We start from the raw sequence: 14,767 nt of genomic DNA, 5'->3' as shown, positions 1-14,767 counted from the left end.
TGCGGCACAGGAATCTTACATTTCAGCAGCAACTTCTAGAGAGTCATCATCCTATTTCAGAGGAGGAAAAAACTAAAAAGAAGCAAGAGGCCTCAGCTACTGAGGGCTGAAGCAGTCATTTTGTGCAAGTACAGTCCTGATACTCAACTCCTTTCCCTTGCATGATCTGCACAATTGGATATGTACTATACATATGAACAACAGTGAAACATACAAATTCTAATACTTTATTACTTCAACCCAGGCTTTTCAGATTTTTCTTTAATACCAGAATATACTTATAAGTTGGCTGTGGGAAAAGTCTAATTGAAAGGAGGCAAATGTGCTGGCCAAACCTAATCACACCTCAGACCAACTCCACAAACATCTCCTTGACAAAGAAAAGTCTACAAAAGAACCTAATTATTTGAGGTATTTGGAGGTTTCTTAGGATCTTACACAAACAAATGCACAACCTTATCCCAAGTCTTTAACAAATTAAGTATGTTGCATCTCAGTAAAGACTGAGTACTAATATAAACTTGTAAAACTAATTTTGGAAAACCATTATGAAAACCTTCAAGAATCATGTAAAAGCAGGATTGCACTTTGGTGTATCTGCAAGTTTTGGATGTAAGACCAAATCAAAGCCTAACAGACAGCAAGATGCTTGGGCTTTCTTAAGTTCAAAAGGCACAACCTGAATACCTGTTTATCTGCTAAATGCATTTTTTTGGGGTGTGTGTATGATACAAGGTCACAAGGCCTACATTTTCACTGTGGACTGACTTATCTACAATGCTTAGTTTTGCTCTGATGTGCTGCTTAGACATTGATATTAGGCAGCCTGACTAACTGCCTAGTGTGGCTACATTTCCTTCACATACTTTAACATCCATAAGGTTTAATCATAAAACATCAGGATGGTTTATAAGTAACTTAAAGTTATTAGGAGGTTTATGATGCTGTAAATATCTGCCCTTGAGGGCTGCACTGATTTAATTTCTCAACCACTATGACAATCACATTTCTTAAAACAAAACAAAACCTGCATGCACATACCTAGCCTCAGCAAACAGCCAAGATCAGTGTTGTTCCAATGCAGAACACCAAGAAGTTGTGTTGCACTGATACCTGTCAAAAGCTGAAAATGTAATCAAAGATGTATAATTACTGAAGTTAAGTCTAAATGATCATATTGAAGTGTCCATTACAAAAGAACTTCTGAGTAGAAAGTAAGGCCTGTGAGTACTTCCCCATGATGCTACAAGGAGAGGTCTGCTTGTAGTTACAAGTGGATGTTCATGCACATCTGGCAGAGATGTCATAATATTTCAAAGTGTGTTTTTAAATGCCCATTAAAATGGCTACAAAATACAATATTATTTCCTCCCACAGATTGAAAAAGCTTCTTGAACAAGAAACAGCATATCAGGCAAAAAAAGAGAAGGAAAGCAACAAGAAAATAGCTGAACTGAAAGAAGAATTGACTAAACTGAAATCCTTTGCTTTAATGGTAGTGGATGAACAGCAAAGACTCACTGAGCAGTTGAATCAACAAAGTCAAAAAATTAAAGAATTAACCACTTCTGCAGAACAAGCACATGAGAAGCTGACTTTTGCTGAAGCAAAAGTTCAAGAAGAGGAACAGAGAGCCAGCAGGCTGGAGGCTGAACTTCAAGCCCAAAGCAGCAAGATTTCTCAAGACCAAGAAGCAATGATGGCCAAACTGACCAATGAAGACAGTCAGAATCGTCAGCTCCGGTTAAAATTAACTGCTCTCAGCCGACAAATCGATGAGCTGGAAGAGACAAATAAATCTTTACGAAAAGCAGAAGAAGAACTGCAAGACCTAAGGGATAAGATAAATAAGGGAGAGTGTGGGAACTCCACGCTTATGACCGAAGTAGAAGAACTACGGAAACGACTGCTGGAGATGGAAGGAAAAGATGAAGAGCTCATCAAAATGGAAGATCAGTGCAGAGAACTTAATAGAAAGCTAGAAAAAGAAGCATCACAGAGCAAGAACCTTAAAGGGGAAGTTGACAAACTCAACAAAAGAATTATGGAGCTAGAGAAATTAGAAGATGCTTTCACCAAGAGCAAACAGGAATGTTACTCCCTGAAATGCAACCTAGAAAGAGAAAAAATGTTAACAAAGCAGCTGTCCCATGAGCTGGATGGCTTAAAAGCTAGAGTTGGTGAGCTTGAAGCAATTGAAAGTAAGCTAGAAAAAACTGAGTTTACACTTAAAGAAGATTTAACAAAGCTGAAGAGTCTAACAGTGATGCTTGTGGATGAAAGAAAAACTATGGGTGAAAAAATAAAGCAAACAGAAGAAAAGCTGCAAGCTGCAACTTCTCAGCTTCAGGTGGAACAAAATAAAGTGATGTCCGTTACAGAAAAACTGATTGAGGAAAGTAAAAAGGCACTGAAATCAAAATCTGATGCAGAGGAAAAAGTGTCCAGTGTTACAAAAGAAAGAGATGAACTGAAAAACAAACTCAAAGCAGAAGAGGAGAAAGGAAGTGATCTTGTTTCCAAAGTGAATATTCTAAGAAAAAGACTTCAGTCACTGGAAGCTGTTGAAAAAGAGTTTCTTAAAAATAAACTTAAGGAGAGTACTAAATCCAGCACCTCCTTGCAGCAGGAAAACAACAAAATCAAAGAGCTTTCTCAAGAAGTTGAGAGGCTTAAGCAGAAGCTGAAAGAAATGAAGGCCATAGAAGATGATCTTATGAAAACTGAAGATGAATTTGAGTCTCTAGAACGAAGATATGTCAATGAACGGGACAGAGCCAAGCTCCTATCAGAGGAGCTGGAGGCTATGAAAATGGAAGTGGCTAGGTATAAACTAACAGAAAAGGCAGAGTCCAATCAAGAGCAGCGCCTTTTTAAGAAGCTCAGAGAAGAGGAAGCTAAATCAAGTCATCTTTCTAGAGAAGTAGATGCACTGAAAGAGAAAATTCATGAATACATGGCAACCGAAGACCTAATCTGTCACCTCCGAGGTGATCATACAGTCTTACAGAAGAAACTCCTCCAGCAAGAAAACAAGAACAGGGAGTTAGCAAGAGAAATGGAAAGCCTCACGAAAGAATTGGAGAGATACAGACGCTTCAGCAAGAACTTCAGGCCTGGTCTCAATGGAAGGAGAATTTCTGACTTGCAAGTTTTTTCTAAAGAAGTCCAGACAGATCCAGCAGACAATGAACCACCCGATTACAAAACCCTCATGCCTTTAGAGCGAACAGTCATAAATGGGCAGCTGTATGAAGACAGCAATAATGAGGACAAAGACAACAATGAGGAGGAACAAACAGTGTCTTTCAAAAGCAATTCATCCATTGCAAATGCTGTGAACAAAAAATTATGGATCCCTTGGATGAAGTCCAAAGACAGCCATCCTCAAAATGGAAAGATTCATACGAAACAAAATGGAAACTGTGCACAGACTGGAGACCTAGTGCTAAGCCATACACCTGGCCAACCTCTTCACATAAAAGTAACTCCAGACCATGGACAGAACACAGCAACACTTGAAATAACTAGTCCTACCACTGAAAGTCCTCACTCCTACACAAGCACAGCAGTTATACCCAACTGTGGCACTCCAAAGCAAAGAATAACCATTATTCAAAATGCCTCCTTAACACCTGTAAAATCAAAAGCAGCAGAAGGTTACATGAGCCCAGAGCAAGTAATTTCTCCTATTACTATGGCTACTTTTGCAAGATCTCAAACTCCTGAATCATGTGGTTCTTTAACTCCTGAAAGAACAATGTCCCCTTTGGCTCTACCAGGCTCAGGTTCTCAGGAACAAATACTCTCCTCAGAGCCTTTGGAAATGGGAGCCAAGCACGCCGTTTTTAGAGTATCCCCAGACAGGCAGTCATCATGGCAGTTTCAGAGATCTAACAGTACAGGATCAAGTGTAATAACTACTGAGGATAACAAAATCCACATCCATTTAGGAAGTCCTTACGTCCAAGCTCTCACCAATTCCAAGCCCATCAGCCCTTGTAATCCGGTGCAAGACAACAGAACTCCAGCACTAGCTAATGGCCTACCCAGTAAGCCCACCAATAAAATCACCAGCAGTATTACAATCACACCAACAGCCACTCCTCTCCCACGGCAATCACAAATTACAGTAAGTAATGTCTATAACTGACCCCCATCCATGCTGACACCCTTACCAGCAACCCATCCTGTTTTTCATCCCAGCAAGAATTATTTGGAACAGCCTCTTTACTTTGGGAGAGATCTGTGCATGAACTATACAACAGTATATGGAACTAACGTTAAGTTTTGCCTGCTTAGTGTTATCCAGTGTGCACTTACTGTATATCTTTTCATTGAAATAGAGTTATGTAAAATATTTAGTCTTGCACTTGTATAAATGCATCTTTATGTATTTCCATTTTCAAAATAACTCACATTACTTTTGACTGCAATTTGCCTTGGTAAAATATTTTAACATTACAAAAACAGTAAATAATTGATTATTTTTATCATTGCTTGCAGAATATTTTTGTTCGTTATGTGTGTTTTGTATTTTTTTGCATGTGTGGTAGAATTTGAATTAAGCCATAACATTGCCTGCTAACTTCAGATAAGACTTGATTGGTAATCTTCCCTGCTATTTCCCAACTCCTCTTAGCCCTCTCATTTCAGGTAATTATCAGTACATTACACACAAACACTCAAAATATCATGTATTGTATCTTATTACAAATTTATGATGCATACATGATATGTTCCAGAGCACAACCCCCACTTTTCCACCCCCCCCTTTTTTTTTTTTTTTTTTTTTACACTCTTCGGTTAAAACTCTTTTTAAACCTTCCCGTAAACCTTTCTTGTAAGTGAACTGAGTTCAGAAGCTTGTATCACAAAATGATTCTCCCTAAACAAGGCAAGTGTTTTTTTCCAATACAACAGAAAAACTGCTGTCATTTAGGTACACTGTAAAACAAACAGCAACACTTACATTCCTAAAGGATAACTCAGAAGAATGGATTCACAAATAATATTCAAATTTCATCTAAGCTCCTAGCCATCAGTTCAACATACAATATACATCACACAGGTACACTGAAGAAGAAACAACATTAGCAAACTATGGCATACCTTCATGTTTTTCATATAATAGGCAGAGAAAGCTTAACAAAAGCATTAAGAAGTAGTACTAGACCAACTCCCCAAACATGTAGGCCTCTAGGACTAGGATAAATAGGAGTACCATACAAAATGGTCAAAACCGGTTAACATATTTCAATGATGGATACAGTATTAGTGCCTAAGAAAAGGACAGAAATGTAAGCAATTCTGCCCTTTACACATGTGCTAAGCAGTCAATCCTAACCTCCCAGAAAATATTGCTACTAGTGGACCAACTTCATGCTGAATGTGAATCAGCCCAAAAGACCTTGAATGCACTTTCAAATGTCTCTTTTTCTCAAAAACTGTAAACTGCAAATGTAAATTGGAACAGTTGCTTATTATTCTAAAAAGTTAAATGCCTGTGTATCTTATGCTCTTGGGAAGGAGGAGGGATTATTTTTAAAAAAAATTCAACCTCCGTATCAACCAGGAAGTTTGCAAGTAAGCAGAAAATCCCTATTCACTAAAGCCTTATCTTCATTCTGCTTACATTATCTAGAGGAAAAAAAAAATCATTTCTGCAGTATAAATTAGCAACTGATTCAGCAAAGGACTTTGGCACATACTTTCACGTAACAAGGGGATTTTTATCATTTTAAGTCCTTTTGATGGACAGGAATCTAAATGATTACAACTGTAGGTAATAACTGATTTTAGAAGGAACAGTTTCTATTGAAAAGCAAAGCCCACCACCCATACACACTTTTTCTCAGTAAAATTAACAATAGGAAGAAAAAAATATATATTTTTTAATAAATATATAAAATAAATAAATATATATAAATAAAATATATATTATAAGATATGTGGTAGAAATGGATATAACAAATGTATTACAGTTGAGCAGTGGCAATTTTAAAAAGACAAAATGTGGACCTGCACAAGCCTAGCTTAATGTCATGCATAACCTGATACAGCATCTCCTGAAGTTACTGGGCTTCATAAGAGGTCCTTCCTACTTGTTTTGTCTCAGTTTATCTCCAATGACTGCAAAAGTGAGATCTGACTAAGATCTGGGTCAAAAGAAGAACATAGTCTTATCCTGCAAAGCAAACTTTGGCTCCCACCAACTTCAGCAAAGGTTACTGATCAAGACAGCAGCCAGCACTCAGGCAAGTCAAGATTATAGTAATTTTAGAGTGTGTTAATTGTACGAACAAGTTACTTAACTACATTCGGGTTACACATTCTTAACCACAGGGCTCATTCAAAATCAAAAAGCAGTCCATTCAAAACCCGTTCTCTGCTCTTCTAGAATTTGGGATACTGCATAGCCTGCTGATCCATACCCGACATCTCTGCAGGGACACATTACAAGCATGGTACTGAATAACTGCGTCTGAAGTACACACTTTGCAGTGTACTAACAGACAGAAGATTCTCCAAAAATTAAAGGATTAACAGTTGTCCTCCAGAAGCACTAATATTTTCATCAGCTGGACTTAAAAATCTTGTAGAAAAAAAAAATTCATTTCATACCTGCATCCCAAAATACACAGAAATGTGTTGATCATTAACCACCTGGCCATCTATTACAACATCTTATAAAAGAAAAGCACAAATCAGGACATAGCAATAAGCACACTTAGTCCTTTGGACAATTACCAAGCTATTATGAATCAGGACATTCAGAGTTTAAAGCTAAGTTTTGAACACAAAACCTAGGTGACAGTTCACATCACTTATAAGTTTAATTATTAAACAGGACAGTACTTCTGTTCCTGCCTTAATCCTTACATTCATGATGGTTTACCAGTAACTGTCCAATTAACAAAAGACAAAAGCAGCCGCTCATGACCATTAACTCCTAAGTAAGAAACATCACCACTGCCTGTAAATGAACTTGCTACATTTCCTAAAAACACACCTTGATCAAGGGATGCTTACATTCCCCTGCTGATGAAACAATCTATGTGTAGATCTTAACTGACTTCACAGTGGAATTTTTGTCATTCACTTCAACAGATGAAAAATCAAATAATTACTCTGCCTGAAAATAAGGTTTACAGAATAAAACAGGTTCATCCTGTTCAAATTCCCAAGATCTATTTCAAAGCACACAGCAGAGAAAATAAACACCTGGATGTATTTGTTGAGAGCTGAAACTTACTTAACTGTTTGAACAGAAATAAGTTAGCTGTAATTTTATCATAAAATAACAAATAGGAAGCATAGTTGAAGGACTCAAATTACCGATTTACAAATTAATCTCAAGTTGTTCAGATCACCACTCTGTATTTCAGATTATTTCCATTTTGCTCAGTGGGAATATTCACCTGGCAGACAAAGAGAAAACAGCAGAGCAAGGAGAAAATTAAATGAGTTGTCTGCAAATTGATTTAAACACTCTGAACAAAACCACCAAGCATAATCATATCAAAATTCAACCAAGACAGCTTTTCTAGGAATTTCAAGCATTCTATAAACAGTAAGTATTGCTGTTAATTTGGAGGCTGAGACACTTTTGTTTTCAGCATTTGCCCAAAAGTCTAAAATCTGACAGGTATGTAATGATTCAATTAAATGTTAAAGGGAAATACAGTCACAAAGTAAGTAGCATATGTCAGAGGGATTAAACTGTGAAAGAGAGTGTAAAAGCAGTTTTCAGCAGATCATAATATCAACCCTTCTCTTTTCCAAAACTCTTAGCAAGCATCTCCTCTGAAGTCTAAAAATCTACCCTTTCCCCTGGATGTTACGTTAAGTCCCCAGGAAAAGAAAGGGAGAATTAACTGATAAAAAATGGCAGACGTTATCAGCCCACCTTCCTTCATCTCTTCAGTTTTATTTCAGTGAGTGAGTAAAGGAACACAAGCAATGGCAGCACACACAGTTCAGTGCTCAGCATTTTTAAGTCATTCTTTTTATGTGATTGAATATTTCAAAAGAAATATTTGTAATTTTTGTCCTTACAGGGAGGATGGATGAGAGGAGGGAGGGAAAAGGAGGACAGAAAAGAAAAAAGGGGGGGGGGGGGGGGGGGGGGGGAAAGAAGAGAATAAGAAGCAATAATGGTATTCTGAGAGCAAAGTGCCCATTCATCAACTGAGAGGTAGTATTTCAAGTTATTTAAAAACCTCCCTCAAGTAGCTAATTAAGAAATAGAACTGACAAAAATTACAGGAGCAGCCAGCTAATCTTCCTGATCCAAAGCACAGTAGACAATATGGTGTCTGGGGACAGAATGTAAGGCTGTAATAAGAAAAAAGATCCATATGTAAACATCTCATGCAAGGCTTAAGAAGGCACGCTCCCCACACTGAGGAAAAAATAATCACAGACAGAGTTGTACAGCACTACTTTCTGATTAAGACTGAATGGATGCTGCAAGGTTAGGTGATGGAAATGGAGTAACCCTCTGCAGGATGACTTTGTCCCTAGGAAACAGATACTGAGACAGGCAAAACAAAAACTGACAACTGCCTAATCTCCAGACTTAAGCAAAGACTACCAAAACATTATGTTACCAAGAAACAGAAGAGAAAAAGATCTTATGGTTCAAGCACAGCACAAGTGGGTGTATAAAGACATTTTGAAATTAACACGAAGTACTGTAAGCAGGAAATTGCTCAAAAAAAAGACTAACCTTAAAAATGTAAGCAGCATGAAGTGTTTTCACAAACCTGCAGTCAGTGGCACCAAGACGTAGCTGAATTCTCTCTGCTAGCACATCACCCAATGACCCACCATACTGTGGGCACCTAGAAAGCCTCAAATATCAGAGCTGCCAACTGAACATGATTCTTCTCTGACCACTAAGCAAAGTACTCTTGGGAAACAGATTTTGAGTATAAGAGGAAAGACGTGTTTTAATCAATGACTCTCCACTTGCCAAGGAGTGGCCTGACACAGGGTCTTCATATAGGGATGGGCAAAAGAAGCTCCCTCCTCTTTATTACCCCTCCCACATCCCATATCACAAAATACTGCCTTTTCAGTTATGCTGTCATCACTGTTCAGGAAGGCAGCACTGTGAACCGGGTCAAGAAACTAACCTGGATTTAAAAAAAAAAAAAAAAAAAAAACAAAACCAAAAAACCACCACACTCCACAAATCTTTATTGAAATAAACAGAATCCATTTCACAGCACAGCTTTACAAAAGAACTACATCAGCATAACTGAAGGGGAAAGCAAAAAGGATGAGCACTTTATACTGGAATCACTGCCAAAGCCCTGGTCCCACCATCACCTTAGATGCTACCACTATTGTCTGAACAGATACAATCCGGCATGCAATTACATCACAAAGCTCTCCAAACATGCAACAAACTTTCATCAGTCCCATTAATATCCTTCTGGGGTAGTAAAAAGAAATTACTCCTCTTTTAGGAGAGAAGTTAATTGACTTATGCAAAATCACAGCAAGGCAGCTTCAATCGTGATTAGAATCTAGAATTTCTTATCCTTGATTGTCTCATACTCAAGCCATTATAGGTCATATTTCATCCCATAGAAACACCAGCGTTGGCTGGACAAAAGGTAGAGGCTTTTTTAAAAATATAATTTTTTAAAATATATTTTTAAATATATATATTTAAAATAGGACTCTGATTAACACACCTTTAAATGTGGCCTTCACAGAGGAAAACAGCCTGCTCCCAGACAGAAAAAAAGCCATGATGGTAAAAGCAGAGGGCTCTTTTTCCTTCTCCGTGCAGAACGGATTTGGGCCCAACCTGGTTACCCCTGTATGCTTCTTCAACATATATATTAACTAATATGGGAAAAATATATTCAAAGTTTTTGAACAGACAATATTGATACTGAAGACGTTTTCATGTTAAAAGGCATGTGTAGGTATGAACACGGTTCCACACATCTTTAAAAACTGCATACTTAGAAATGCCCAAACACATATAGCCCTACCTGCCTACAGTCTGTACAGAATAATACCCACTGCCAAGAATCTTACTCAACAAATGGCAGCGCAGCTTTAAACCAAGTGAACTGACGATCTCACACAGATTTGTAAAATAATGTATTATATAAAAACACTAATAGTTAAGCACCAGAAGAAGCATTTAAGTGCCGGCACTACCCTCTCCTGGACAGAATACTGCAGTGTGTTTAGTACTTTTTAAAAAGGCCATACTACTACTGTTCTTAGGGACCCTAGGTGCCCTAACAAGGTGCCTGAGATCCCTCCTTGTTTCAAGGGGCAAATGGAAGAGAACTAACAGCAAGCAACTGTTCATTTCAGAGAACAGCCAGCCGCATGGCTACGTTGACCAACCAGTCCTGGGCAAATCCTTGTCCTAGGGCAGCTGACCCACAACATAACCTTACCTTTCCCTGCATCTTGTCAATTATCTATTAAAAATGAGTCTTTAAACTTTCTTATGTTTAAAGGATTATCACATTTCCCAGTGAAGACGTCCCAAGAAAAGCAAAGCACATAACAGAATTTTAGTAATTAGGAATACAACTTCTGCCTCCAACTCTGTCCAACCGTGCTTCTTTTCCCCACCACCAGAAAGTAGATTTAAACTTGGTGTTCAGGAAATAAGACCACGGTGACACATTTGGGTACAAGTGCAAGTCATGTCACATATACGGAAATTATTTCTAATATTAATATAGATTTTTCTGTCAAATAGGTCATATTATTGAAATCAAGAGTGTTGTAATAGGCCAAATATCAGCAGAAGAGTAGAAATCACAGAAAATAAGAGCTTAGAAGGGACCTCCAGACATTTTCCAGCCTATTCCCTTACTAAAACTTGCCTTAAACCCTTGCAAACAAATGCCTGGTTCATCCTGTTTTAAAAAACTTCTGCAATGACAACTTCACAGTTACCCCAGGAATCTATAACAGGGCTGAAATATCCTTGCCATTAAGAATCTTGGTAATTTCTAAACTAAATTTCCTTTGCTGAAATTGTAATCCAGTATTTGCTTTCTTATCCCTCCACTGGACTTCGAAAACTATTTTCTCTGCAACAGACTTTCACATATCAGAAGACAATTATCATGTCTTTCCTCAGTTTTGTTTTCTCCAGATTAAACAAATCCAGTTGCTCCAACACTTAGTAGCTCAATTACTACAACTGTACGGATTACGAATCATTTTCCCTCTGCAGAGCTGTTTATAATGGTGTGACAATGCAGTGCCCCAAGCCAGACAATACTCTGGCTAAGGTCTTACCAACATTAGTAAGTATAAGGATATTTATACTGCTCCTGCTTATAAGTCTCAATATAGGCATGTACACATGTGAGCTGCATAAAAGGAAATGCAGAGCAACTGAGAACTTTCCCTCTGCATTCCTAGAAAATGCCAGGACCTAGTGAAGAAAAGGAAATACCTGAATGCCCTGTGCAGTTGAGGACACCTAACCAGAAATTTCAGCCAAAGCTGTCTTGTTTGGAGACCAAAGGGAATATTCAGGTTTATCGCTTAATCTTAACTCATTCTCACTTGCAGACCTGGCTTATGTTCTGACTGCATTCAACCATCCAGGAACAAATTTAACGTTGCCTCTTGCACGTTTGTGCACATACAGATATGTGGACTTCTGTGTAAAGGATCTTCAGCACCATCCCCTGGCCACTTTCACTAAAGTTGAAAATGATACTCTCTGTTGCTCAAATTTCTTAAACTAAAAATTTAAGCAGTGAGAAAGAACCTTATCTAAACATTATTTTTCCTAGATCAAGTTCTACAATGACTGTAGAAAGGTAAATAAGAAAACTTCCAGCGAAAGTACTACATGCTCCCCCCTATTTGAATGAATACAGTTCAAACAGGAAGCAAAGCATACATCATATTTCCAGAGAAAAAAAAAAAAGATTAGGACCAAAGGCAGGAGAACTACTTCAACAGCACAGAAACAGACATATTTTCTCTCCTTCACCCTGCCCCACACACTTGCCTTAGCCCACTCCCCAGAAAGCAAGCATTGTGTTGTGGTAAAATACCTGATGGTCCATATAAATAACAGATAAGCCACCTCTGTGCCCGTGGGGAAAAAACCAAAGTGTGTATGGAATATATATCCTGATACTTCAGAGCATGCTTTCACAGTTGACTTCCTGAAATTAAGAAAGGCCATTTTCACAGTCACGTGTGAAAATTCCACAACTGTCACCCATGGAGTGTTTGTCCCCGTCCCTGAAGTACCTGCTGTCATTCACTATGAAATAACAAACACAGCTGCTGCATATGAGTTCTCACCCTAACACCCTTTCTCCTGCCAATTCCTATTACAGGTGACTGACGTCTACTTGAGAAGTTAATTTAAAACTGAGGAAGTTAAAAGATCCTTATGAAACTGCAGCTCTCTTGATTCTTAGATCATTGCTTGCCTTGAAAACGAGTTTTAACTGTTTATGTCTACAACTGCAAGCACTACTGACAAAAACTTTGCTATTTTCTGAGTCCAAGACCTTAAACTAGTATGAATCTGTTATATTTACAGACAAACCACATAATCTTCTCATTGCAAAAATGTGGCTAGTTTAATGTCTTTGGGGTTGGTTGTCTTTGTTGTTGCAGTAATTATTTGCCGATATTTACTTACCTGTGTTTAGACAAATTAAGTAAAGGAAAACTGCACAACTACTCAGATAGGTAGCTCCTGGGTAACATTTCGGTTTTAGGGGTGTTTTGAGGGCACTGATGGGAACTCACAAGGGCTCTCCAGAACATGAAAGGCAGCTCAGCTTGGTTTCTGAAGGATAAACTTATCTTATTTCCTCTGGTATCACTCGGAAAGATAGGAAATATAAAAAGTGGCCTACAGATGGGAACTCAAGGAGCCATAACTAAACAGCAATGATGAACACAGAGCCAGTAAATTCAGAACACAAGTGAGCATCAAAAAAAGAATGGGGGAGACTGAAAACCATTCATCTTGAAGGAGAAAACAAATTGGTAGAAAGGGTGCATACATTAGAAGAGATTTGAAGAGATCCGTGGTGTGCACACAGACTTCCCATACATAGATAAGAGTTAAAAATCAAATTGAAAAAGCCCACCAAAATCTACATATAGGGGTTTTTTTTTAAGTCATTCAGGTCTGCCCAAAAAAGGACATGCCAACACACAAGCATGCCATAGCCAATGTATCTGCTTACATGCCTCTACACTAAGTAGTAGGGAAGGAACCAAGAGGATTGCACAAGAATTTTCAGCACATACAACTAAACCAATGCAGAACTTGATATACAGTTACTTCCAAGTGCTTTCCAGACAACTCTCACATTGTGGCACTTAGGGACATGGTTTAATGGTGGACTTGGCAGTGCTAGGTTAACAGTTGGACTCCATGATCTTAAAGGTCTTTTCCAACCTACACGATTCTATGATTCTACGATAATGCCATTCCCTCTCTATAGGTATTTCCTACAGCAGCTCAAGCATTGATCTAGTCAATTGACCCAAAATGTTCTTTTTACAACTCCTATCCGAGATTCATATTTTGTCAACTACCAAGTTTTTAAAAATAAACAAAGTTTAGTCCTTGATCTAGCTACACATGTAATTAAATTCAAAAAGTGAACTGTCAACAAGTGTTTTCCTTAAATTTGAAGTTATTCAGTGTTTCCTCTCTAGAATTTATATCAGGAATGATGAAAAAGACATCAATTTTTAAGTGCTGAAGGAGGAGGAAGAGAACTAGATGGACAGTTTGTTAAATCCCTGCCTACAACAGAAGTTACAGCTATACAGTCAGATTGGTACAATCACCAAAATGCAATTTTAGTTGTCCTGGCACAGAAACGTAACACTGGTATAGTTTATTTGCACAGGAAAAAAGCCCTATAATACAGTTGTTATCCTCAAGTTTGAGCCTATGCCAGGAGTTGCACCAATTCAGTTATTATGGCTATAAGCAAACATAACACACACAAAAGAGAAGAATACAAACACTGTAAGCAGACCAAACCTTGATAAAGTCATCAGTTACAATGCAACTCTCAGCACTAAGTGATAATAATTCAGATGTATCCAATACTGTCATTCAGAACTGCGAAATAGAACATAATTTTGAATCACCAAAAAATTTTTGCTTGAAATGAAATCTGATGGCTCAGAAGGCCATATTGTAAATGGTGGTTTTAATGAGCTGGAAGCTGGCGCAAACTATAGGCCAGAGCACAGGAGTATTTTCACACCTAACTGCCCACTGATTTAATAAGACCTTAGAGCCTGAATACCAGTTAGATGTACAAAACCTGTAAAATCTGAGCCTACAAATAACCTTCTTGAAGTACTAACACTACTGTTCAATCAACTACAGACAGAATCCTCCAACCACTTTGTACCTAAATGGAATCTCTGAACTGGAACACTTCTCAAAAAAAAATCCACACAACTCTTTCTTAGAGATACAATCACACTTCAGCATGCAAGAATACACATAAATATTTTTATCTGTTCATCTCAATATGCTTAGCAAATGATGGTTAATCTAATTCTTTTTATAGTTAGAAAACTGAGGCATGTTTTATATCATCTCTAAATTTACATCAGACAGTAGCACTGCTAGGAATAGCTCACCCAAATATTTTATTCTCAATACTGTGCCTCATCTGCCAGGCTATACCACATAGTCAGAAGGCAAACTGTTCCAACTCAGTACTCAAGGAAAGCCATATAGCAGTAACACAATTATCCC

The 14,767-nt window shown here is 37.9% G+C and overlaps 2 protein-coding genes across 2 annotated transcripts in view; one reads left to right on the top strand and one right to left on the bottom strand.

Moving 5' to 3' along the window:
* The window catches only part of FILIP1L (filamin A interacting protein 1 like), a 69,751-nt gene extending 65,283 nt beyond the window's left edge, over positions 1–4,468 (top strand). Inside the window, exon 4 of the mRNA XM_050901591.1 lies at positions 1,378–4,468. Coding sequence (XP_050757548.1) covers positions 1,378–4,153 — 2,776 coding nt within the window. The 3' untranslated portion in view covers positions 4,154–4,468. The remainder of the gene's footprint in view (positions 1–1,377) is intronic.
* CMSS1 (cms1 ribosomal small subunit homolog) overlaps positions 1–14,767 on the bottom strand; it is a 247,714-nt gene that overhangs the window by 224,061 nt on the left and 8,886 nt on the right.

Source organism: Gymnogyps californianus, chromosome 1, assembly GCF_018139145.2.
Source record: "Gymnogyps californianus isolate 813 chromosome 1, ASM1813914v2, whole genome shotgun sequence".
NCBI classification, from domain to species: Eukaryota; Metazoa; Chordata; class Aves; order Accipitriformes; family Cathartidae; genus Gymnogyps; species Gymnogyps californianus.
This window is presented reverse-complemented; position numbering and strand designations above follow the sequence as displayed.